General features: G+C 38.1%; 1 protein-coding gene across 1 annotated transcript; it reads left to right on the top strand.

Moving 5' to 3' along the window:
• On the top strand, positions 1-27201 carry LOC127450750 (C1q-related factor-like). The gene is made up of 2 exons (XM_051715076.1): positions 1-1206; positions 23120-27201. Exons 1-2 carry the CDS (start codon positions 595-597, stop codon positions 23297-23299), a joined length of 792 nt encoding a protein of 263 aa, XP_051571036.1. The 5' UTR covers positions 1-594; the 3' UTR covers positions 23300-27201.

Genomic DNA, 27201 nt, shown 5'->3' with positions numbered 1-27201 from the left:
TCCTCTCCTCTAGATCTGCTGCTGCTCTCTCTCCCTCTCTCTCTCTTTCTCACTGTCCTTCACTCACATGCGCACACTCACTCAATTCATCCTTTCTTTCTGTTTGCTACCTCTTCCATCCCTCATTCTCTTCATTACCCTATGCAACGCTCTCTACCAGACAATGGGACTGACTTTTTGGGAGTGAGTGTGTGAGTGCACTGCTTTGCATTTGTGTGAATGTGTGTGTATGTGTGAGTCTTCAGTGTGGGTGTGAGCGGATGTGGGATCTGTATGAAACCTCTTTCCTGCCAGCCCAACGGATCCAGTGAGCCAGCTAAGCAAACCAGTCGTGAACGGAGCTGGGCAAGTGTGTGAGTGTGTGTGTATGTGGGTCTCTTTCTCCCACACACAGTCCTTCGCACATTTGGGATCCTAGGGTTCGCTGCCTGTCCCCAGGACCCCCTACACCCCTCTGTCTATCTTTCTCTCTCTGCGGACTCCTCTTCTCCAGCAGTCACCATTTCGACTCCCGGCAGACCCACGCTGGCTGCCCAGCCACTCCCGCGCCTCAGCCTGGGCAGGAAGACCCTGGTGGTGGCCGCTGTAGGGGTCATGCTGGTGCTGGTGCTGGTGGTGCTCATCCCTGTGCTGGTCAGCTCCGTGAGCAATGACAACAGCCACTATGAGATGCTGGGCACCTGTCGAATGGTGTGCGACCCGTATCAGAACAAGGGCACCACCACGGGCATCACCAGCACTGGCTCTTCTGTGCAGGCCGAGGCCGAGGCTTTGGCCGATCATGGCAACATGCCTCCACCCTCCACGCTCCTCCAGGGGCCACAGGGGAAGCCGGGCCGGCCAGGCAAACCCGGACCTCCAGGGCCACCAGGGGAGCCAGGGCCCCCGGGTCCGATGGGGCCCCCGGGGGACCGGGGGGACAGGGGTCGAAGCGGGGTTCTGGGTCTGGGAAATGATGGAGCTATCAGCACAGTAACGTACAACACGCATCCACGAGTGGCTTTCTACGCGGGACTAAAGAACCCACACGAGGGCTATGAGATCCTAAAGTTTGACGATGTGGTGACCAACCTTGGCAACAACTATGACGGCGGTTCAGGCAAGTTCATCTGCGGTGTACCGGGCACATATTTCTTCATCTACCATGTTCTGATGAGGGGAGGTGATGGAACCAGCATGTGGGCTGACCTGTGCAAAAACGGACAGGTGAGTGCCAAATTTCTTTCCTGTGCACATGTGCTCTTGTTGAACAGTCCTCAAAAGAAATTATCTGAACATTTGTGATCAATATTTAGCTGTTCTTTCCCCTGCACAGCTCTGATTCTAAAATGTTTATGTGTAAACATTCTTTAATTTTTAGCGTTTTCTTTTTTTCAATTTATGTTTCACTCTTCACTTTTGTGCCTTTTTTAATTTTTACCATTCTCTTTAAAGTATTGTTTCTGTTTCATACCTATATGCTTCATTTCATCTGTTGTTGCGTGTGCTGGAAGTGACTCTTTAAGCTGGTATTCGCAGAGCAGATCTTAAATGATTTAAACTGTTAATAATGACCCCGCAGAGGACAGACAAGAATGTTTCGCATCCTCTGCATTCCTCTCTTCCATATTTTGTGTGTGTTTTGATTCGTGTGAAACTGGTGGGAGACGCGGCAACATCTGCTGTGAGTTTCTCGTCCCCCCAGAGGATGCGGGTGAAGTTCGCACAGCTGCGGCGCCACACACACCCGGCGACAGGAGACGCGCTGAATGCGCTTAATGCGCGCTGACATTGTGCGCGTGTCCCCGTTAACAGAGGACAGAGATTCTCTCGCGCGCTTTCTCTTATGGAATTGCCTTTGCATGGGACAGTTATAAACTTTGCCGTTCCATTTTTTTTTTTTTTTTTTTTATTTTTTTTATTTTTTCAACAAAGTGTCAAATGATGTGTCCAGCATGTTTTTGAGCATGAACTGATGTTCCTTTACATACTAAAGGCATATACTGTATTTCCATAGTATACGGACGAATAAACAATGAAAACATTAAAATGATTCATTTATATTATTACATGACATTAAAGGGAGAAGATTTCCAAGAATCTGTCAATGATATTCAAATACTTATTCAATGATTTGAATTAAATGTTTCACCTCAAGTGAAATTTGCGGCGCGTGCGAAATCGTGCACTTTGAGGACTTGTAATCAGTGCCAGCAAGGCACGCGACATCCACAAACACGTTATTATCCATGGCTATCTTAGGAAACGGCCATTAAGTGTGATTTCTTACTTTCTCTCTTACTCCCTCTTCCTTTTTTTTTTTTTTTTCTTCATGTGTCCTTCATGTCTGCTATTCCCACAGATCAAAGTTTTTTGTTTCATTGCTTGAAAGTTTTTTTTTTCTTTTTCTTTTTTTTTTTTTTATAAAATGTGCAGTTGTGCACTCGGTACATGACGTTACGCGGTACGCATGTCCTGTGCAGGGACTGTATTGATAATTATACATCCTCTGATATGTAGTATTTATTAGAGGAGGGTTAGGGGCCTAAATATTTATTTTGAGCTGTTGGAGTTAGCTGTCTCTCAGGTGGGAGAAAAGCGCGCGTGAGCACCGTGACAGGTGAAACAGCACTATACCATAGGCTTCAGTCTAGTGAATTATTAATAATATTTTCATTATATATCTATGACATACTGTAGGCCATACTCTGATCCAATACAAGGATACAGTTCGCAAAGCTATTATTTTAATTAGATTAATTAATTAATTGTATTTATGTAATCACACGCATATTAATGGTATAGTAGTAGGCCTACTAAAATTGTTTAATCACAGATTTCTTCGCCTGCCTTGAACCGATGCATTCAAGTGCAACAACAATAAACATCATTATTATTATTTAGGCTATTAATATTTATTAATAGGTCTATATATATATATATATATATATATATATATATATATATATATATATATATATATATATATATATATATCATTTTACATTATATTGTGCGTGTTTTGATGCATCAATTAACACATAAATGTGTTTCAGACTTTTTTGAGGAACCATCTGTGAGTTCCAAGCGAGCAGGTGTACTTGGATCGCAGAACAGCCTACGCTTTTAAAAGATACATTTCAAGCCCTTTTGCAGGCGCCTGTATTTCAGTAAAAAACAAACAAACAAACAAATGAATCCTTTTTTTTTTTTTCTATCATTTTGGCTGTGTTAATGCCAAAGGCATACATTTTGCCAAAGGTGTGTATTTTTGGGGAATTTTGATATTTCAACCTCAGTTCCTATAATACATATATAATACACTGTGTACACAAGATAGTTACACTCATGACCTTAAGGACAAAAATGTCCCCATTAAAACCCATTTAAACTGCAGTATTTGATTTCAATACCACTAAAACATAAAATCATGAATTATGTGATGTTATGCTTTCATTCCGGAGCCCTGGCTTCAAAATGTAAATTTTTAATATTTTCCACCAGATGGCACCATTTGTCTCATGTTTAGCCTATGGAGCAAATACATGCTTATGGAGCAAATACATGCTTTTTTCCTATTTTCTGTTTGCTGTATTATAGAGCACTGCAGGCCAATTGAATAAATGATGCAGCTAAAATTGTGTGGGTGTGTTGGTATGGATGTCAGAGTGTGTTTTGTATGTGTTGTGTATGTGTGTGTGTGTGTGTGTGTGTGTGTGTGTGTGTGTAATAAACAACAACAGTGGCATTAAGTAAACAAACTGGCATTTAAAGGGTTAAAATCCTGAAACTGAATGAATATTTGGTAGTTATGATCAGGACTGATGTTGGTTAAAAAATCGAAGACAGTGAAAGTGGAAAATAATATTAATATATAATATTTTTATGGCAGTTGTTTGACGTGGACATTTTTGTCCTCTAAGGTATTGAGTGTGATTGTTTTTTTGTTTTTTTTTTATCTGACACTGCACAAAAAATAATATTGCATCAAAATCAGTGTTGTTGCTAATCATTGACACATCCCAGACTGTGATAATCCAAAAAATAAATTTCCCCTTAGCATTTAGTATATGGAAAATAAGTCTCTTTTTTTTTTTTTTTTCATAAAAAAACAGCAGTGGCATTATATAAACAAACTGGCATTTAAAGGGTTAAAATACTGAAAATGAATGAATATTTGGTAGTTATGATCAGGACTGATGTTGGTTAAAAAATCGAAGTCAGTGAAAGTGGAAAATAATATTAATATATAATATTACTCTGGCAGTTTTTGACGCGGACATATTTGTCCTCTTAGGACTTCTGAGTAATTTTTTTTTTATTGACGAACAAGGGTTAAATGTTTCCCATTTGCCTCAAAGCCCAACGGATTCGCTTGACAAAGCGACCCATGCGAGTATATTTGTCAACATTTATTTTTTACTATTTTGCTGTGAGGGAGGGAGAAGAAGCACCTGTAACTGAAAATGGGATGAGGAGAACAGCACCTGGAGGTCGCGCATGTTTTAAGTCTGTGGCCTGGCGGTCAACGGACGCAGGACGTAGCGTTGCCTCAGCAACCGGAGCAAGTGCGAGACAGGCGATTTTTTTCTGTCAGATAAATACAATTACCGAGGGTTACCGTCACGACCAGATCCAGCATGAGGAAATAGTTCAACTTGCTCAAAGAAACTGTCACAGAGGGAACACCGTCACAGACGTTTAAAAACTGGCCCAGAGGGTAAGCGAAAAAGTGAAAGAGAGAAATGAAAGAAAACAAAGAAAATAATATGCAGGCAGGCCTACAAGTTTTTGTATACAACATATCTAAAACGCTCTTTCTTTTTCTGTCTGTCTCACTACCCTTCCCTCTCCTTTTCTTTAAAAAAAATAAATACATTTTTTTAAAGTTAGGCCTATATGTTGTTCATGTGAGACAGAACACTAATACGCATTGCCTGTCTTTTACTGTACTGTAGTTGCTATATTCATTTAACTTGTCTGGTCCCTTTGGTATTATAACAAGGTGGGTAGACAGTCTCCACCTCTTAATTAAGATCACCGCTTGTTTCTATCATAAACACATCTTTAATTTGACTAATTATCTTTTAAACCAAAACACAGGGTTACTAATCAAAAACAGAGAAGAAAGAAATACACTTGCTGACAGAGGTAGAGACTGCAAGTACTGTACCTGTGTATCCTCTCTGAACTTCTGTGTTGTTCAGCTTAAAAGTTTGTCGCTGGAGGAGATTGCTGCTAACTTGCAATCTTCCCTTATGCTGTTTTAGGTTTCTTTGTTTTCCCTGTGCCCTGACTAGATTGCCTAAGCAAAACCATAAAAGAAGCATACTAATGGCAAAGGCAAGAGCAGGCAAAACTGCTGGGAGCACAGTACAGCATTTATGGAGTGTGTGAAGAAAGAACATTGGGGAAGGAGAGCATATGTTGTCGTAAAGCACCGTCTGCTAAACACAATGGGTCCTGATCTCTAGAGACCCTCCTTACAGACACTTTAGGCAGACATGGGCAACGAGCCCTCCAGTCGAGAGCAAACTTATCTTTATAAAGTGGTTACCACCTCACTAATTAAACTGCTATTTCAGATCAGAGGAATAGCAGCAGTGTTTGTGCAAGAGTGGGCAAATAAGACCTAATGCAATCTGCTGAAGGATGTGTGGATGTCAGAGGCTCTCATCGTTCTTTAACAGTTGAAAATAAACTTTTGTTGTTTAACTTTGTTGCAGTAACTCTCAACTATTTGAATGCAGTTTTTTTGTTTCTTAATGGCAGTGATGGAGTACTAACTGACTTTCAGCTAGCCTGCTGTATCCCTGTGGACTTACTCTATTCTTCAGTTGGCCACTGACCGTATACAAACACACACAGCTGATGCACAGGCTGTATGTGTGTTTGTTTGAGAGAAAGAATGAAATAATTTTCTTGTGAGTTTGCAATGTGTGCTACATTAAGAGTGTGTTTGCTGTATTTATCACCAGAGCCTTGTTTGCGTTTCATGGATTTTAGCCTTAACATACACATGGCATGCACACAGGATGCATTTATTTTAATCAATTTCCATTCGGCTTCCCAAGCTTCTTCTTCATTTCTTTTTTTTTTTTTTCTTTTTTTGAATTGCCAAATATTCTCCCAAAAAATTCAAAATTTGCCAGATGGACATGAATAGATGCCTTTGCTTTCCTTTTGAAATTCCACTGGCCTTACAAGTGAACTGCAAAACTGGGAATTCTGTTTGAAATGTGATAAAGGAGAAGGGAAGGAGTGAAAAATAAAAAGGCTGGGAAAAGAAAAGCCATTAGTGTGCCAAGGAGTCTTTTTAATCGTAATTAAAAACTTTGCACTGCATCCAGATTGTGCTGGCACCTGTCCTCGTGTTCCTTCTGTTGATATTGTCATTAATCCACCCAAACCCATTCTGACTTCATTATAAGCAAATGCATCCAGGCGCTCTTTGAGTTTCTCAAGAGACTCCTTCTGAATAATCTTGCTGTCTCAGTTCACACTTGCACAGACACACACACACACACACACACACACATGCTTGCGCGCACACACATTCTTGAACAGTTATCGGAAGATTCACTTGTTTGGATTACATCTGATTTATATTATAATGTACTGGATACGTTTTTCAGTGGAGTTAGACATGGCATTCATGCTTTCTCACTGACTTGTTCACTCATTCACTCAAAAGTTGTCTTTGGGCATAGTGTATGCTTTGAGCGATTATTATGTGAACACATATAAAATGTGTTAATATGAGTAATATGAGTATGAGCAATAATTGTATGTGTATGTGTGTGTGTGTGTATGGGGGAAAAAAGCACAGAAAAAAGCACATATCACCATCTGGAATGGAAAAGTTTTTTAATTACAGAGTTCAGTGTTCAGCTATTAGAGTCACAAAAATACTCTTGTTTAATTACACAGCGTACACAAATGGGAGTGTTGTTCATTGGTGTTTGGAGGAGGAGAGAGACAGGTAACATGTTTGTAGAGGGAAAACATCTCCTGGATCAATGTATCCTTTAGCTCTGACATTTTTTGCGAACAGGAAAAAGAACTGTGTAATCATTATTTTGGTCACACCACCACAAGGTAGGCAAGTCCTGTAAAGAACACAAAAACTTTCAGTTGGCAGTCAATTTTTAATGTTCTTGTAAAGCAAACTTGTTATCCTTAAAATAATCTGCTGAAAAGTATCTTTTAACAAGTCTAATAAGCAGCACTCTTCAGTAACAGCTTGTTAATTTGCGTTGGAGTTACTCGTGTTTCAGTCAGACATACTTTCCCTGCTCTCCAATTCTTCTAATCAGGTGGTGAGGTGCAAGGGTGGGGCCTTTGCCCCTGATCTGATGTCTAATTGGACACTAAATTTGCCACCCGGTTGAGCGAAACATTAAAACCAGTTTAATTGGGTGCTGTAGTGTTATTAGCGATGGATTTAGCCCATGCTGGCGAGGAAATGCCACACATGTCAGATGTGTCTGGGTGACACAGAGCAAGCACTGTGGAGGAATCCATCATTTATTTATAAGAGAGGAACTATACTCTTAAACCACAAGTCCTTCTAGAGTTCAGCTCTATCTGCAGTGCTCCTCAAATGCACATCAGTCAAACATCCACCCCAGAGAGACTACAGTGGTACTGCTGTGAGTAAGCGAGTGTGTGTGTGTGTGGGAAGACTGTTGTTGTGTGGCATGTATGTAAAATACAGTACATGCACTAAAATAGCTGTGCCTCCCTGACTGAGTGACTCTGTTGTGGCCAGGACAATGACTTATGAGGAGACCTTCTTTTAATGAGCACAAACAAACACGTACTCATACACACACAGATACGGCCACACTGATACCCACACCCTATCTCGATTAGTTTTTTGTGCACACACCCATGCTGTCCAAGGGAATAACAACTTAGCCTTCGGCAAAGTTCCTCTGTATACATCTTGATGCTTCGATGCTTTCAATGACTCTTTCCACTCACATCCCTTCAAACCCATGTTCCCCTTCGCTCCAACTCCCGCGCTTAGCCCAGTTACTTGGTTGAATTAGTCAACGCGCGTGTGCGTGTTTAACACCTCGTTCACCTCGGAAAATAAACAACAGCTACTGTAAGATAACAGCTATCCGCCCAGCGCCAAATGATGAATAGGGCAATTCATGAAAAATGTATGCTGCAGCAAAAACCATGCATCTCTTCCTTGCTCCCATCCCTCGCTCCCTCTCCTCGTCTTTCTCTCCCTCTCCTTCAATCTCCCCAAAGACCGAATTACTGCACTCTCCTCATTATGGCACTGAGAGGAGGTGAGACCAATCTCTCACACAATAATGGTTTATAACACAGTGTGATGTTTCATTATGCAGCTCCTCTCCTCAAAGACTTCAGACCACATTTGCTTAGAGGTCAGGCGATTTTGTATATTATGTGCACACTGCAGCCAATACTTTATGAAGATTCATAATGGATTGGATTATAATAAATGCCACATGTTGTTGTACACTACAAGGCTGTTTCTGCAAAATACTTTGTAAGAATTTATGACACACAAACAGCTCTTTCAAACGGTCAAATTTTTGGGGCAGTTATTTTCTGGTACAACTTTGTTGGAGTAATTTTTTGCGTATACACTGCACAGAGGCATAAATGTATTTATGCAGGAATCCTCCAGGGGACAGTCTATCATGCTCAGAAGGCAGAGGTCCACCTTAGCTCTGCAGTGTAAAGGTATGGAAAAAAAGATTATAGGCTATGTTGTGTGAGAATGAAGAACCAGTGCAGTAATAGTGTTGGGTTAGAGTTAGTGCTGCACCTAACGATTATTTTTTTATCAATTAATCTAACGATTCTTTTTCTGATTAGTCAATTCATCTAACGACTAATTTGCAGATTATTCTAAAGATTTTTTATAATTATTACTTGATTAATCTAACAATTAATTAACCCAAAATAAATATAAAAAATTTGTCTCATTAATATTTCAATATTTTATTAAATCATCTTCTCTTAAACACAAACAAATGTACAAGAAACAAAGTGTGCACTGCAGGGCATTATTCTGCAACAAAAAACAGTGTTACTATGAATGCAAACTTTAATACAGTGAAAAGGACACTCTATTAGCATAACATAAATCTTTTTTGAATGGCCATGGAAAATGAAGCAATGTGATAACAATTTTACCTGGTCGCAAAAAGTAGTCCATTAATTTACCTGATGAACTTTCACCTTTTGCTGACACTTTATGCTTTGCAGAGCTAATGTGTGCTTCTAAATCACTTGCACCATTATTAGCAACTGACACATAAGTGCCAGCTTTACATGTCATACATTCTGCTTCCCACGGATCTCGACCTGGACGAAAGCATAGCAATTTTTTTTGCAAATCTACTGTAAATTTGCACTTTCATTTGGGCATTGTTTCCACTCAGCTGTCATTTGCTGCTACTGTCTAGCAACTGTTTAATGCCGAACACACAACAGCGCTTTGCGCATTCGAGGAGAGATTGACGGGCAGGAATTTAGCCAATAGTTGCTGCAAGCCTCTTATAATTGACCAATTGGTGTGCGAGAAGGCAGGACTTACAAAGAGGGTTAAAGCAATGCAAATATGCACGAACACAATGAAGTATTAGACCAGATGCACATCATAATGCAGCTAAATCCGAATCCCGGACATTTTCGCAAATTTAGAAATCCCGGCCGGATGCTTTATAAGGTCCGAAAAAGAGGACATGTCCGGGAAAAAGAAGACGTATGGTCACCCTACGTTAGCAGCGGTGCAGAAATTACTTTTAACATGGGGGTGATGAGGAAACATTAGGAAATCAATTTAAAGTGACTACTATTAACAGAAACACATGTTGTAATACTAATATGTCATGCTTGGGTGGGACAAAAAGTAAACAGGACTTACGGTGCTGCCTTGCTGCTGTCTTGACAAAGCGCTCTGGGATGCTTTCGCTTCAAGTGTTCGTTCATGGCGGTTGTACTGCTGTGATAAGCCATTTCCAATTTGCTTAGCTTACACAGCACCAAATTGTTGGGTCTCTGGCTAAAATAATCCCATGCTTTAGATGACCGTAGGCGAGTTTTTTTTTTTTAGCTGCAGCTTGTTCTTCGGGGGAATCCATACTTAAACCGGGAGCTGCCATTTTAATTACTCCATTGTGACGCGCCAACGCATGTTATGCAAATCGACGTATTTCTGTAATCGATGATGTCGATTACGTTGATGAATCGCCCCAGCCCTAGTTAGAGTCCGAATCAAGACCAACTGCCAGTTGCAAGAAACCACTTAGCCATGACCACACAAGTTATAACTTCCGGTGTGAGTATGCTGTGCGCATTTGACTGCCGCTTCACACCGGAGCTATTGGTTTATCTTTTGATTAAATGTACTTTTCTTTTCATGACACACACCCATGAAATGGACATTTTTGGATTTTATCCTAAAGGACTTTTGCTTGTTTTTGTGGTTCCCGTTTATGCGCAGGGTCGGTCAGTGCTGTGGTGTCTCACCCAGCCTACCTGATTTCACCGGCCTGGCGGCATTTGAGCTATGTTTGCTGTGGATGGTGTGGCTGCATTCTCTGATGGAGGGATTTCGTGGCATGGTGCCTGTCGTCATTGTGTGTTCCCGTTCACCATTTACTGTTCTGGAGTTTGTACTCGTCTTTGCTCAGTGGCAGATTGACATGAGTGGTTTGGTGCCCATGTAATTTCTCCTCTACTGCGCAAATCCATATTTTCACTGCGGACTAAATGTTTGACTTATGGATCTTTGTGTTGTGTTTGTATATATAGTATATAGCACTATATAAATTTTACATATTATTATTATTATTATGACAATTAGTGACAATACACTTAAAATGATAACTTAGAGTTTTCTTATTTTAAGGGGTTTCTTACAACTAGGCCTTGGACTTTAACCAATAAAGTTAAAGGCAAGTCTAAGTCCAAAGAGTGCTGAATGGGACTCAAGACCAAGACCATAATAGCCAAGTCTGAGTCGAGACCGGGAAGCGAATCTGTTTATGACTCTGAATTAAAATTGCAACAGCAACTCAACACTAGTCCATTACATCAGTATTTTAAACATATATTAACCATTACATTTAAGAAAAACAATGTGTCACTATAAGAAGCACAACTATCCATTTATGGATATAGTTGGACTCAAGAGGCATACTGAAATCCATGTCCAAACTTCAGTACCCCAACTCTTGGTAGTAAAGATTTTTTTATTTTATTTTTTTTATTTACACGGTCAAACAATAAGAAAACAATTTCAGCTCTCGCCACTACCCAAACAATTACCCACCGCACCCCCCAGAACCTCCCCAGACCAAACAAAATCTGTGGTTATTTTGTGGTTTGTCCACTACATCTACTTTAATTCAGTGAAACTATTGGTGCATCCCAAATCGCACACTTCTGCACTATTCTATGCCATTTTGTAGTGCAAGTAGTTTGTGTAGTATGTTCACACTGAAAATGCAACAAAAAGAAGAGTACTACGAGTTATCAGTTGAGGTACTTCTTCAACTGAAAAAATGGAGTGTGAAATGTTGGACACTTCATGCACTTACTGCTCGTGGCTTGCTCTACATAGCGGAAGTGGTGGGGTTACTTGTCTGTATTGCTAGCCTGACAAAACAATTGTAATTAATGATGAATGTGGCACCAAATCTTTGTGTAGACAGCACCTTACAAATGTGAGTTGAATGCTTTACCATCACCCATACTGTGTGAATTTGTGCATTATCTGAGTTAGAAGTATTGGATTGAGTTTGGATAACACTCTAAAGCTAGTGGCAAAGATTGTGTGCATTTGAAACGTAACTTCCTTCAGTTAAATGATTACGTGTGGTTAAAAAAAAAAAAAGAAGAAAATTTATGGACAAATATATACTTTGAAAATTCATACACTAGATGGCCAAGTGAATTGTGTATAGTTTATGTGTGTCTGAATGGGCCTGTTTGGATTTCTTTAATATGCAGATTTCTTTTTATACTGTATGCCAGTTACTGAAAGAAAGCTGGTCTGGCATTAGCTGATGGCTGCTGGCATCCTCTTCTCTAGCCAGCTGGCCCTCTTCAAACATGACTATCAGCAGACTACGTTATTATTTAAACTCTCTCAGTAATAAATTTATTAGGAGTGCTTCTGAAGTTTCATCCAAACGTTTCTTTTTTATCTCTCTTCATTGCTCATACTCTGTGCAAACACCATTGCCTCTTCAAACAGTTGTAATCATTGTTTAAACATTATATCACTGTTATTTAAGCATTCTGAAGATTGCTGACAGGACAAAGAGCAGCTGAGTAAATTAATCTCTCTGGGTGTCTCGATGTGGTAAAGCGACAGATGGAAATTAAAGCGTGGCACCTTCACTTTTGTTCTCCACAACTTATCTTGTTCTTAATCAGGTTTGCTTCACTAGTAAACCCAAGTAAAGATGTATTCCGTGGAAGTATCTATGTCCTCAGGAATTTTAGGGGATGTGTGAGCATCTGGATCGCTGTCGTCTGAGAGGAGATTTTTCTCTAAACGCTGCATGAAGTGCTCCACTAAGCCTCGATCAGAGATGCAGCGCACAGTCCACCTTTTAAGTATAATTAGAGCCAGGCGTATGCTTCAGTTTAACTAACAGTACCACAAACTGACTAAGATCTTGTAATGGGGTAGGGGGAGTCAACTTGTGTCAATTACAGAAAAAAAGGCAAGAGAGATCGAGAGTAGGAAATAGAGGGACATGGAGATAGCAGAATGTTTCCATCTGGATTAGTCTGATTTCATAGATGAAATGTTTTGTGTCATTGTGAGACAGATCAGTCTCTGACAAGGAGATGCTGCAGACATGTGTAAGACTATTCACTGTCTACTACTGTTTTTCAGTCACAGCACATTTAATCTCTTCATTGACTCTATAAAATAATTAGGCCAGGAAAATCAAATGAAAAGGTATAAGAGGGTGATTCTCATGAAACATGTTAAGAAACTATCCTTATCCTAATTTACCCTAAAATCAAAAGAAAAAAATAATAAATGATATTCTCATAAACAGTTCTCATTATCGCAATGTGGGAAAAAAAAAAAAAAATGGTAATAAGTTATATAATCTAAATTGTAAAGTGTTTCTACGTCATGGTAGTACTCCCTCGGTACTGCCTTTAATTTTCACTGATTTTAATAATAATAATATAAATAATAATAATTTTACAACAGAATCTTAAAGTCAAGGAATAGTAACAATAGGAATAGTAAAATGTGCTTAAGTGTCCTGAAAGTAATGTTACAATGCAAAAAATCTTAATGGTCCTAAATTTGGCTTCATGTCCTTTATGAAAAGTAAAATTTCATTTTTATTGATTTATTTTTTATATTGTTTTGATTTGGAGTTTAAATGACCAGGCCATTTTCTTGACATATTTGGTAAGAATCACCCAAGCTTTGGTGTGGTTTACTAAGGTGAACTTTTGTTACTTAAATAGAATAAATACACAATTTATGCCAAATTATGTCTGATAATTTGGTATATATTTAAGCATTTAAGTCTGCCTTTCAGTCACACAAACCTGCAAAGTATGACCAAACCGAAAGGTCAGACTTTCAAAGTCAAAAAACCATTACATGACGAATGTCTATAAACATCTGTATATCTGAACAGCTCTGAACACCCTGACATATTTTCATTCTGGCTGTCTTATAAAACAGGGAAACAGCTGCATGTCAGAGCAGGCTGCCTGTCCTCCCAAACCATCCCTACAGCCCAGCACTGTCTTTGGATTCTCATTCTTTGACTTTGCCTAACTTCTACTCTTTTTTTCCTACTCTTTCTCTGTTAAAGGAATATTCAAGTATTGCCTTGTAGGCTTCCATTGTAAGTGAATTTCTGTGCATATGCTTTTATGATGGCTTTTACAAACTGTGGTACTGCATAAATCAAAATTCTTTTTTTTTAATTATTTTTTTTTTTTGTTGAGGTTATCGACAGCATGCCACAGACACTTGCATTTAACATAGAATATTTATTTTAAACTAGATGTTTATTGCAGTGACTATCTTTGTGTGACTTTGTTTAGAAGTCAGCTAGCCTACAGTAGATGCTTTGAGGGCATCATGAATGAAGTATGTACAGTGAACGCCTAGGAGGCTATTGATATATTCTGTTAACATTTAATTGAAATGCTTTGTGATGTCTCCTTATACAGTAGCTCTGGATATATTTCACTGTCTGACAGTAGCTTTACAAATGAAATCACTAACAATATCAGCTGTCAATATAATTTTGTCATTCAGTCTTTCTTAGAGTTTTTCAAGCTTATACAAGCTTAGATTTCAATGGCAGTTCAATTGCTTTTTAATTACTCTGAAATGCTATCCAAACGCAGCCAGCGACGGAAGTCCGGCTTCCCAGAGGAGGCTAATATTAAAAATAAAAAAGATTAAAACATGTTTCATCGAAATCCTCTCCAACAAATCCCACGCACTCCCCGGGCACTAAGAGCTCACCCTTTAATAAGGCCGCAGTGCAGGCTGTGTTTGCTAAAGGCGGATTATTTTATATTAATATGCACCGGACGATCGTCACCATGGATTCAGAATAGCAGCCTTTGTTTGCACATTGATATTAGACTCACCAGATTTCATCAAGAAGGTAAACAATGGATAGAAAAAGATAGAGAATAAAAAAGGGAGACATAGCAGCAGAGAGTCATCTTGGATGAGTGATGGGCTTCTTCCATTTGATCGACAGAGACTTTAGATGATGATTAGAAGCCATAGACAGTAGCTCTATAGTTGCTCTATTGCACAACCAATAGTGTCATCCAAAGCAAACTTTACTTCTTAATATGGACTCTCTAATGTACTGAATGAAATGCTGGCACAGTATTTTCTAAACACTTGTCTAGATCCTTTTAACAGTGTTTTCTTGTGGCTTTTTATATATTATGGGTGTCCACAAGCAATTTATAGCAATATCAATTGTGTAAAACTGTCTGACTCTTACATCTTAGGAACAAAATTTGAATACCAATTAGTTCATGAACTTTTCTTTGTTCTAATTAACATCTTTTCTTTAATCTCTCTCAGTGGGTCAAAGCAAAATGTCACTCACTCATGAATGTTGTGCATGGCCTATAGAATCTGCAAATTTCCACCATTCACCTTGATCCAGTCCCGGATTCCCTGATCTGGTCCTGGATGGAAATAGGGATTTAGAAAAAGGCCAGACTGAATATCCATGTGCTGATGGGTTCATCTCACTCTTAGAGGCTCTTAGAGAGCAATATCCATAGGCAACTCCTGTGTAATTAACACAGTAATTCACAGCCTCAGGGTGGGAAACAAAATACTAGAAATTTTCTTAAATTAGGAAACTGTTGCTAATATTTTGACACCTATATGTGATGGCAGAGGAGTGTATAATTGACATTTGTTTATTATTTGACCAGTTTTTCAATTTAGAAGATAATTTGTTAGATGAACACAAAAGTTAGAGGGTAAAATGTAGCTAAAAAATATTTTAAAGCTGGTGTTAAGAAATGTGTGATATAAATAAATGTTAAAGAAGGACACTGAATAGAATTCAGATGGTGCGGTGAAAACGGTGCACAGATGGGCACAGGGTCGGTGTCTATCTGTTTCTCTAAAGCCATTCTCATCTACATCACCAGCTGTCTGCTCCTCTTACCTGAGCTATCGATCGTCTGCTCTCAGCCTCTCCCAGACCTCTCAATACTGACAGAAAATCACAGAAAAACATGGATATAGACAGAGAGAATGAGAGAAATTAGAAAGGGAGAATAAGAGAAGGGAGAGAAAGGAAGAATTTAAGGTCCTGAGATGGTCAAGGAAATACATAAGATGGGTGAAAAAAGAGAGACAATGAAGATGTCTATTTGGACATTTATGAAAGAGGACAGAATGTATGGCAAAAGAGTTGGGGAGAATGAGAATCAGAAGTTTTTTTTTTTTTTTTTTGTGGTAGAAAAGCAAGACGAATTGCAATGAATAGAGCAGAACACAAATGTTCCGCGATGCATTTTTAAAACAAGTTTGACTAGACATGCCGTCTAAAAAGTTGCGCTTCTGCACTAACGCTGAAAAACAGTGATGCGAGCAACATTCAAAGATGTCCAACTAGCATGTTTACATTGAAAAACAACAGAAAAACAGCGCAGATGGATGCAAAACAAGTGTTCTGTGTGAATGACCCCTTAAGCACAGAATATCAATATAGCCACAGAAGTTCTTGTACACTTCAGCCACACTTAAAAATTTATGAATAGCATTGCATAAGCCAACAAAGAAAGATGGCAAAAGCACACTTTTCAAGCAAAACATTTATAAAAATAAGAATGTTTGGTTTTATATTATTAAACAATAGATAAACTGTTCAAAACTGAGAAACAAAACAAAACAACTTTTGGACACATTCTGGATGTCAAATGTTAGTGGAACATGCTTTAACGTAATAATCTAACATCTGGTTACTCTGCTAGGACACCTATGTGAAATTTAAGTTACTAGATTTCATAAATCCATTAAAATGATCTTGAGACCACTTGGTTAAGAAAGTAATTGCAAAAATGGTTTACAAAATGAGATGACATTCTTATATTACATTCTTGTGTCGCATATACAGTATGCTCATTTGTGCCTTACATGTGCATAGAGTGGATTACTGTGGCCCCAAAAAAGAAATAAATGCAGTGGTAAACTAGGCTTCATCCAACAACCCTAAACTGATTTTAGAACTTTCATATTTCCTTCTTTTTCTTGGCCCTTTCACATTTCTCTCCATTCCCTCTTTCACTGCGCTCTGTCCATCATAATTAAAGAACACATTACAGTCTCTGGCTGACAAACCCACTGCCATTCAGCTCACAATGAAAACTAATGAGAGGGCTCTGCTGTGTTTGCTGATCCTACTGTGTCCCTGAGGAGGACCGGTTCTCCTCTCAGAATCATGGAAAGCTCCAGAACTCTCTCTTTGGCTCAGAAAAAGGACACTGAAAAAGGAGGGGAAATTTTGGGCAATGTCACTCATGCTCTCACACTGGCACATTCAGTAAACAGTGTACCCGATCAATAGGGAACAATTCTGGCAAGTGCTGCCTCTGCACAAAATGCAGCAGAATAATTCGATTTTAAGGAATTGACACCTCTTTTCAGACTCTTTTTGCATTATTTCTTTTCTCCTTTTCCCTCATTCTGTTCCACCATTTGTTGTTATGTTAAGCTGATATGTTTTTTCAGAGATTTTATTATCCATCACTTCTGAACTGCATAAGACTTGCCTCTGGGAATCAATCCAATTCAGCCTTTTATAAGATTTCACATCTTCAAAGTTTGTCCTTGTATAAGAAAGTGATAGTTCACCAAAAAAATGTAGTTTTTGCCATCATTCACTCACCCTCATGTTGTTCTAAACCTGAATGACTTACTTTCTTCTGTGGAACACAAAAGATGTTAGACAGAACAATAGTGACTGACAGCCTATGTCATCACTCACTTCCATTAATCTATTTTTCATGTAATGAAAGTCAATAGTGAGTGAGATAAAACATTCTGCCAAACTTCTTTTGTTTTCCACTGAAGAAAAAAAAAACTCATATGGGTTTGGAACTTTCCCTTTAAGTTTGCATGTTTTGTTGAATGGATCTGAATATTCAAACATTTCTTTTGGACATTCGTACATTGGAATAATTTATCCTCCATTTGGAGTGTACGAAGCCAGTGTGAATGGTTGTTTGTGTATCTATTGTTCATATGCTCAGTCATTCTAAATAGAGACTGAGTAAAGTATATTCAGCAAAAGTTGCTCAAACCAGCATTGCACCGCTACAAATTACACAGAACAGCAATGCAATGGGTCCCTCTTTAGCCACCGTACCACAGCCCAAATATCCATATGGCCTTGACTTTAGGGAATCCCCTCTGCCAGGGTATTTACAGGCACACTTGCATTTGTGTGCATGAATGAAATCAAGGCAGGGCCACAAACACACACACACTCATGTATACAAAAAATTGGACAACATTTCTATGGGACAGGTGGTGATATGCGCCTGAATAATCAGTCTAGCCATTTACTCAAGCAACACAAACATACTCTGTGTGTGTGTGCATCAGTGGTGTAGTCGGGGCCATATGCACGTATACGCTGTATGCTTACGTTTTTCCCAGGACTGTTTGCGTATAACGACTTCTAAGGATCAATATTTGTGAATAACCTCAGTATACCCTCTTGTTTTGCTGCTTCAGAAGTCCATAATATATGGTCGCGTTAGATTCCTTTTAACTTTATTGGATGCTGTTTTGTGAAACTGGAGATTCTTTGTTGTAATTGGTGCATTATCACTTGAATTCTACCATTCGCCTTCAATTCTACCCACCCCTAACAACTGCTGTCCCCACCATCATCGACTGAGGGGATTTATGACAGTGAGTGGAGAGAGAGAGTCACCCTCACGCTGAAGCAGTATCAGGTAAAATTAATTAACAAAATATGCCAAACGTCCTGTAAAATAAATAATCATCCCGTAATTAAGGGAAAAGATTGAGTTCCATATGAAATCCATACACAATGCTATTTGTTCGGTGTTTTAGCGTCACACACCCAACTGCTGAGAATGTTTCACAAACCGAGAGAAATGGACCTGAAACACACACACCTTTCACGTGAGTTGTGTGAGATATCAGATGTTGCTTTACACGGACGCTACACTTGACAGAAACGGCTGGGGGAAAGATCAGCGACAATCAGTGGATGTCTTCTGTCTTGTCTTCTGTCAGAAGCAAGATAATTTTGTCAAAATCATATAGCATTCGAGTGCATGTTAATTGTTTCCCACAACTGGGATTTTAAAACACCAGTAAAAGCACCTATTCATGACATGCCATTACAATTTATTGCATATGTCAGAGCACGTTCTGGAAGAGAGAGAGAGAGGTAAGAAAAAGTACAGTAGTACAGGTGTAGTTAAACACTTAACATGATTTTCTTACATTTCCCTTATGATAAACACTATTTATTGCCAAAACAATGACTCTAATGAGAAATACACTATTTTCATGTTACACCTTTCTCTCCCTTTCTCTCTTCTTCCTGGTCGTTGTATTAAATCGTTTTTCATTTTAAGTTTAGTAGGGGACGGTCACACTGAACGCGTTTTTGCATCCGTCCGCACTGTTTTTCAGTGTTAAGCAGCGTCTTGCGCAGGAGCACCTGTAAATATTTACGTCATTTAAGTCCCCATAACAAGTGTGTGTGGTATTTATATTGTTTAATTTCACCCAATTACAATTTTGATAGGCTTGTTAAAAAGAATAAAGACTTTTTACAATGTTACACACTTCTGTGGGCTTAAAAACTCTGTTGCTCTGTGGCACTTCCTCATGTCCCAAAAACTGCACGTCAAACATCTTTGACAAAAATAAATGCTAAATCATTGGATTTCTATTTTTTCCCCACATACAGTTAAGAGTTTAGTGTTACATTCTCTCACTAACATGTATTCATTTGTGGTAAAAGTGTAATTTTAACACTGATAGTGGAGGTTTTTTGTGTGTCCCCTGATTTAGTGCGCACCCTGTTATGTCATGATACTTTGACTTCATTGAAGATATATGTTAGGAAATGACATCACACACACTGGAGGTGGACATCAGCCATTTTACAAAATTACTTTGAGTTATTTGAAGTTTGTAAGTCTTTTGTTTTATTTATGTTTTCCTTTGTTTTGAAGTGTTAGTCATATGTGGTCAAGCATATCATGTCCACCCTATTATGGGAAGATATATGGGAAATTCATATAATTTTAAAATTTCAATATACAGTATTTATGTTATCAGAAATATAATCATAAATATTAGTTTACAAATATGTTTCCTAGATATCAATCACAGACCATGTAGTGGCTCATTTATACACTGAATGTCCACCCTGTTATTGTCCACCCTGATGCTGCCCATTTAACTGGTTATACATCTGAAGTCAAGCCATTTTTATTTGTATAGCGCTTTTCACAACACACATTGTTTCAAAGCAGCTTTACAGGAAATCATCAAACTTTTTTTTTTTTTTTTGTAATTTAGCTTGACCAGTATGACCAATACAATCTTTAATATGTCCATATAATGATGAAACATGAAGAAACTTGTAAAAGTATGTTTTATTTTTCAAAAGTTTCAAAGCCAGAATGTCACCAAATTGTATGATTGACCCATTTACAATATGTACAGAGTTGCAGTTCCGCAGCTCTCTATATGCAGATTATGCAGTCTACAGTAACAGTAAAGTACAGTCTATAGTAACAGACAATACCCCATCACTGGTGTTAATTATAATGGTGTATCGGGGTTTGCTCTAACACCTCTGCCCACAAAGCTCTCCCTCAGGTCTAAAAAAAAAAAAAAAAGCTTTCAAACAGAACTCTTAATTAGATAGAACAGAGGTCATCTAGAACTAGAATACAAGGACACACAAATACACACCCCCACAAACACTTTAATGCTTTTTTTTACTAAGACATTAGCACTTTTGAAGCCTAACTTTTTGTCTGATAATGAACTGACAAAAAAAAAAAAAAAAGACTGAAATGGCTGTCAAATTCATGGCTTCTTTTAATGTGTTCACTTTTCACAGCTCGTTGTGTGAGAGATACAGGCTGCCAGGCTGGCTGGTACACGACTGTACATATTCATGCCTTCACCAGCTCAACTTTAATTCACCAGACAGATTACAAAAATCCTCAGCAATTGCCCAAATGCTGTCATGCGATACTCAAATAAATCCACGCATATTAAATCCGCTCACGTCTCAATATTTTCTCAGCCCACTCAGGTGAATAGTAACTGTTATCGTCAATTTGAACCCAATCTGAACATGTGTCAATGCGTGTGAGAGTGTTTTTATGCATCCAAGCGTTTATGTCTCAGCAGATATCTGATATTTCCTCTTTAATGAGGGAGATTTAACCTTGGCAGAAGTTGCAGATTTTATGTATCAGAGAAGGAGATTTTCACTAATTTTTATTCATTGCCTGGGTGTGAACCACACGGCCGGATGGCTTATTCAATAAGCATCTATGGTGACTGCACTGCCATTGGTGCTCAGTTTGTGATCTATCGGATTAAAGGAGTTTTATAATACCTAGAGAGAGCTTTCTGTAAGCATTCCCATTAATCTCTATGGCAGTTGTTTGGCTGGCACAGGAACTAGGGATGTAGAAGACTAGTCAACTAAACGGTTCTGATGCTGCTAGTCGACACAGGAATTACTAGTCGGTTACTATTTTCCCCCATTAAACTGATCATCATTTTTACATTTACGTTTGGCTTTATATTTTTATAGAGGCGGCGCTTAAATTACTGTCATATTAATGTTACATATTTTAAATAGAATTAATAATACAGATATTATTTTAAAAAGAGGATATCTGGAGCAGATACAAAGTTTCATTTCACCCTTCTTGCCTCTCTCACTCACTCGAGGCGTGCGCAGGAAAATATCATCTCGCCAGACAAGCAAACTCAGCAAAGTAGTTATGAAATCACTTTGGTGGTGCGGGAATCGGATTTTCAAACGTTTGAAAGTCCCTACTGATGTTTTCATATTTGAGTCTCCTTTACATCTATGCATGCTTGTACATTATTTTTCCGCTGAGCAAAATTTTTCAAGCACAGGATAGCAGCCTCAGGTGAGTCATGTCCTGTCTTTCACTGGACCATGTCGACGTGTTAATTTTGCTCATCAAAATATGTATGCTTTTTAGAAAGTAGCCTAGAAAATGTCTGTTTATTTTCAATGAGGTGCCGACTGCTTAACGGGTTAAACAATCTTTTATTCTGTGTGCACGTCACGTTTAGAATACATTAGGTTTATTGTAGGCTCCATCACAGGCCTATGTTTTTCTATCCTATGGCTACTTTTTTTTTATTCATCTATTTTTTTTTTTTTTATACATCATAACTGTTATTGGTTAACGTTCTTTACCGAACGGCTGTCATATTAAATCAATGGCTAATGCACAACTGCACGTCATGAAATATGCGAAACTTTTCAGCGCATTTTTTTTCGGGTCATAACCACATTGGGTCACATAAACACATTTTCTGACTTGAAGGTTGGTTTCTTTTTAGGCTAGTTGACTAGCCGACTTCAAAATTTCCATTTAAACATCAGTGAAATTTATCATTCAGTACATCCCTAACAGGAACCACACAAGTTTTTGAGCCAGTAATTTGTATGCCATTTGAATAATCATTCTGAAGCTAAAAGAAAATTATGTCATGACACACTAATTTGCTGATGACACCAGAAGTTCACAGACCAAGACTCTTCACTAGTGACTATCCTGAGCTGTGACGTCAAAGGCAGCAAACTGGGAAAAATATTAGTAAATAAATAGTCAATTGTATGATTTTAAAAGCCCTCCAATAAAATTACGGCACTGGTAAAACATCTTTTAAACTATAATAAAATATTAACGATAGAATAAAAATAGATCGAATATATGCTGTAGGTACATACCGAAAGTTCTGCTGCCGGATTGGTCTGTGCTTACCGAAATTCGAATCACTGCCCTTAGGTGGCCAAAGCTTGAAGTGTTTTTTAAAGTATGTGCATGTGCTCACAGCTTCCAGTTTCCTGATGAAATGTCCAAAGAGTGTTGCCAAAAGCAAGTTGAAAAGCAAGTTGTTTTTAGTTGTAAATGATGCAGTACAGTCACCATAAATGCATATTATAATTTTAGAGCGAAAATGCAACCTCCGATTTGTGCACATCATTGTTTATGTGAACATGATTACTTCCTGGTTCCCATGGGATCAGAACCTGTGTTTCCAAAGTTGTTTGTGCAACATGCTATCTGAAGCGCTAGAAGTAAATGTGACCACGGTTAAAATGATGCAAAAATGTCTGATGGTTGATGCTGCTTGTCAGTAATTCGGCAGTACGGGGTTGATTTTGGGATACATGAAATTTCATAAGCAATGTCGATTTTCCATGTGATCATGTTGGCATCTTCCAGCATCATATTTTCCATATTTCCCATTCCTTTTACTTAACTTTGTTAATTTTTTCTCTGTCTCTCTCTCTGTTTCTCTCTGTTTCTCATGTAGGTGCGAGCCAGTGCGATCGCCCAAGACGCTGATCAGAACTATGACTACGCCGCTAACAGTGTGATTCTGCATCTAGATGTGGGTGATGAAGTCTACATCAAACTGGATGGTGGCAAAGCCCATGGAGGCAACAACAACAAATACAGCACCTTCTCTGGCTTCATTCTTTACGCCGACTGAATTTGAGGGGGAAACGTGGGAAAGAAAGAGACGTAGTGAAAGCAAAAAGAAAGTTAAGGACAGAGCAGTCATCATCCCAGCTCTTGATTTTACCAGGATCTCTCCATCGCTCCAACACACATCTTAAAAGTGCAGTTTCCACAGCTAAAAAAGTTTGACTGACTGAACTGAAAGAGACTCGATGGAACGAGGGTTCAGTTGCTTCTCTTTGAATCACCTTATTGATTGGGAAAAGATGAGGAAACAAAATGATACCAATTACATTTTTCTCTTTCGGTGTTGAAAGGACATTTCTTGTTTTAAGACTTCAGGAGTGACTGGCTGAGATCTATTCCCTCATCGTAGTGTGCTTCTCCTTTGTAAAGATTTATCTTCACCAACAGATATCTATTGACAAAAGGAGAATTGTTAAAAATATCCCTAACACCCTGTGGAGTATGTTACTTTTGCAGGCTTATGAAAGATCAAATAAGTTGTAGTTGCAATCAGATTTCAGATCATTAAAAATGCTTGCGTTCTCCTGACTTCTATATTGAGCACAGCATCCCCTGTTGGCTGTTGTTGGTAACTGAGTTTCTTTGTGTATGTGTTGTTCTCTGTTAAGACTGTAGTGGCTGATGACTGTTGTGGATGAATGTTATTCCTTACTAGCACTTAAAACAATTGATACTCTGATACCTAATGTCACTCCCTTGCCTTGACTCTTTTCCTCCCTTGTCAATTAGCACTCGACCCAGAAGTTCCCTCTCTCACCCACATCCTGCCCCCCTGCGCCCTTAAGGAAACGGCAGAAGAGTTTATTCACTTTCTTATGAACATGAGCAACAGTTATTGATGGCGCAAAGGATGTTTAAGTATGTTTTAGGATTATTTAACACACTTGCGATAGACAAGAAACCATTGATGGACATTTTTTTATGCCAAATTTAAAAAAAAAAACCTGTTTAAATGTCAAACCATTATAAATATCACTAGGGCTGCAACTAACAATTATTTTGATAATCGATTAATCTTCAATATTTTTTTCAGATTAATCAATTAATCAGATTTTTAAAAAATAAATAATTTCCTGTATTTTATTCAAATGTGATTTATTTAAAAAATGAAATAAAAAAGGGCACGAGTATTTGGTTCGATTTACGGTACTGAATTCCACTACATGATTCTATACTCCCACAAAACTTTGAACAAAGCCTGAATCATGAAAGTTAAGTTTGAATTTATTATTATTATTACTTTCAGGATATATGCAAAACAGTTAGTTTCCTTTACTAGTAAAACTTAACAAAAAGTACTATTCATTAATGAGGAAAATGATCCATCAGGGATGGAGTGGGACAAACAATCAGCCCAGCAGAGGGTAAAATGACACCAGAATAAAAATATGAATAATTCTGCCCAGCTGAAATAGTGTACGTTTAAAAACATATAGTCTCTCATTACATTTTTCTAAACTATTCTTTTTGAAAAAACACTTTTAATGGTAGTGTATGCTTATCTAGTAAAATAATGTTTGCCATAGAATAAATTTACTGGTGAAATCAGACATTACATTTGGCATTATCAAGACTATCAAATATTAGGACCCTTAGCATTATTATACATTATATTCAGCATACAGTTTATGTAGAACAATCATCAGATTCCCTCTCGTGCTGAAAAGTATAATTTTTTGTCTAGACATAAGCTCATTGTATTACATGGACTTACATGAAGAGAAGAAACCATCTAAAACACTTTAAAAGCTGACAGACTTGGACCTCTGAGACATTGTGACATCCATGAAAACTACGTAATTGATTACATTGAAACTGAAATCGCGGTATGATGTTGCACACATGTAATCAAAATGATTGCACTCCCTTTCTCCACTGCAATCAGTTTGACATGGATGCGCGCACTCACGTGCTCGGTAAAGTTGAAAGGAGACTCGCTTGTGGTAAAGACAAACTAAAGTTTCTAAAGTTTTGAGAAATGGAAATACATGCCTGATTTTGAATTCATAACATGTATACATTACAAAACATAGAAAATAGCAGTAAAATGTAAGTTATGTGCTGGAGAGAAACAAGTCTTAATTGCATGAAACAGCACAAGCCCTCTTTCAATGCACCTGATGCAGCAACCACTCCACATTAAACTGTATGCTTATTATGATCTTCTTTGAAGTGGTTATAAAGTACTCTCATGCGATGGGCATCTTGGGTCATGTTTTTCCCGCTTCAACTTGATTCCGTTGTTTTTAAAATGAGTTTCATCATGTAACACATTATTCACTGGGCTGTAATGTGATGTCACTGACGGAGCTTATCCGTGCATGCTGCAAATATCCAATTAATCGGTAATGAAATTAGTTGTCGACAAGGGCATAGATTTGGCTTGAACTTTGAGGGAGTTGCAACGTGAAGCATTTACATGTTTCCATTGATCATGGTACAAATATGGGTATTACTTGCTTGTTTTGATTATTGGGGGGGGGAGTTACCTCCGCCCCATCCCCCCTGGAATCTACACCCCTGGTTGTCAATGATTTTCATTATCGATAATTATCGTTTTTATCGATTAGTTGTTGCAGTCCTAAATATCACCTTGTCATAGCTATGCTTCTTTATAGCAGTTAGTTGCTCTCTGCTTTTAGAAACATGAATATGTAGTCATATTCAGAGGGCTTTGGATTGGGAGTTGTCAGCAATTATACACATTATATGGTAAAATTCTCATGTCAGAACTGTTTGCTACAAGTGTATCTGGGGGGTAAAAAAGGGTAGAGAGGAGTAGAGTTGCTATAGAGCAGCTTGTCACTCAGTTATTCCTGCTAAGAATTGCAAAAACATGCAGTGAGAATACTTGTGTGACTTTTTTTTTTGATGCGGCAAATGAATGCTGGCAAATGAGGTTTATTTGTAAGTGTGCACGTGTGTTTATAAGGATGAGCGTGTGTGTATATCAGTACCAACACCAGCGCATGAACTGTATTTCATCTTTGCCACATTATTGATTTGAGAAATGTTCTATACTTTAGCCAGTCAAAGATGTGATTAGAGCCAATGAGACTGCATCAGACACGTTTAGCTAAGCCTCTACAGAGAAGATATAATTAAACAATAAAGTTGTAAATTAAATAAATCTATGCTGTGTTTGTCAGTCCTACTCTTTTGGAAATGTTGAATACATTTAAATAACAAATGGGACATTCAGAGTCTGTGGCGTAATGTTTTCTTTTTTTTTTTTTTTTTTTGGGAAACAATGCAAGTAAACAGTTTCTGGGTAAATGGAACACCATGTGCATAAAAACTCAGATTTATCTAATACTTTACATGATAGGCAATGATAGACATACATTTGACATCAGACCAATTTAAAGAGGAAGGCGACAGATATTCACGTTTACTGCAATGTTTATGCCTCTTCTTTTTTCTTTCTACAGATTCTATTCTTCCTCCCATCTCTCTATTTTTATCTCTTACATGTCACCTGGTCTGACTCAAAAAAACACAGGGAAAAACACAGCTGTAGACAACAAAAGCTTTCTTTAAGTGTGCCTATGTGTGCCTCATTGTTTAATTCACATTGCACCTCTGTTGCATCTCAGGACACTTTCTACCAGAGGACACATTTAAAACAGCCAACCCTGGTGTTCTGAGCAGTTTTTCCTGCAGAGAGAGAAAGAAAGGGGAGAAAGATAGAGAGAGAGAATGTGAATTGCTGGCAGATATTTGCAAAATACATCAAATGTAATGCTGACATTGATTTCAATTAATGTGAATTCATGCACTCTTTTCCCATGTTTTGTCTCTGGATTTTGTCAGTTTGCACGAATAATGTACATTTGGTATACCATTACAAAAAGTGACAATATTTGGACCTTTGCCGTGAAGGCAATTAAATAATTAAATTTTTAA

This window comes from Myxocyprinus asiaticus, chromosome 13 (assembly GCF_019703515.2).
Source record: "Myxocyprinus asiaticus isolate MX2 ecotype Aquarium Trade chromosome 13, UBuf_Myxa_2, whole genome shotgun sequence".
Lineage (NCBI taxonomy): Eukaryota > Metazoa > Chordata > Actinopteri > Cypriniformes > Catostomidae > Myxocyprinus > Myxocyprinus asiaticus.
This window is presented reverse-complemented; position numbering and strand designations above follow the sequence as displayed.

What these genes read in the sequence shown, in the direction of transcription:
- LOC127450750 (XM_051715076.1), top strand. Translation starts at nt 595, where the DNA reads ATGCTGGTGCTGGTGCTGGTGGTGCTCATCCCTGTGCTGGTCAGCTCC. An exon ending in ACCTGTGCAAAAACGGACAG is followed by an intron (nt 1,207 to 23,119) that starts GTGAGTGCCAAA and finishes TTTCTCATGTAG; the next exon opens with GTGCGAGCCAGTGCGATCGC.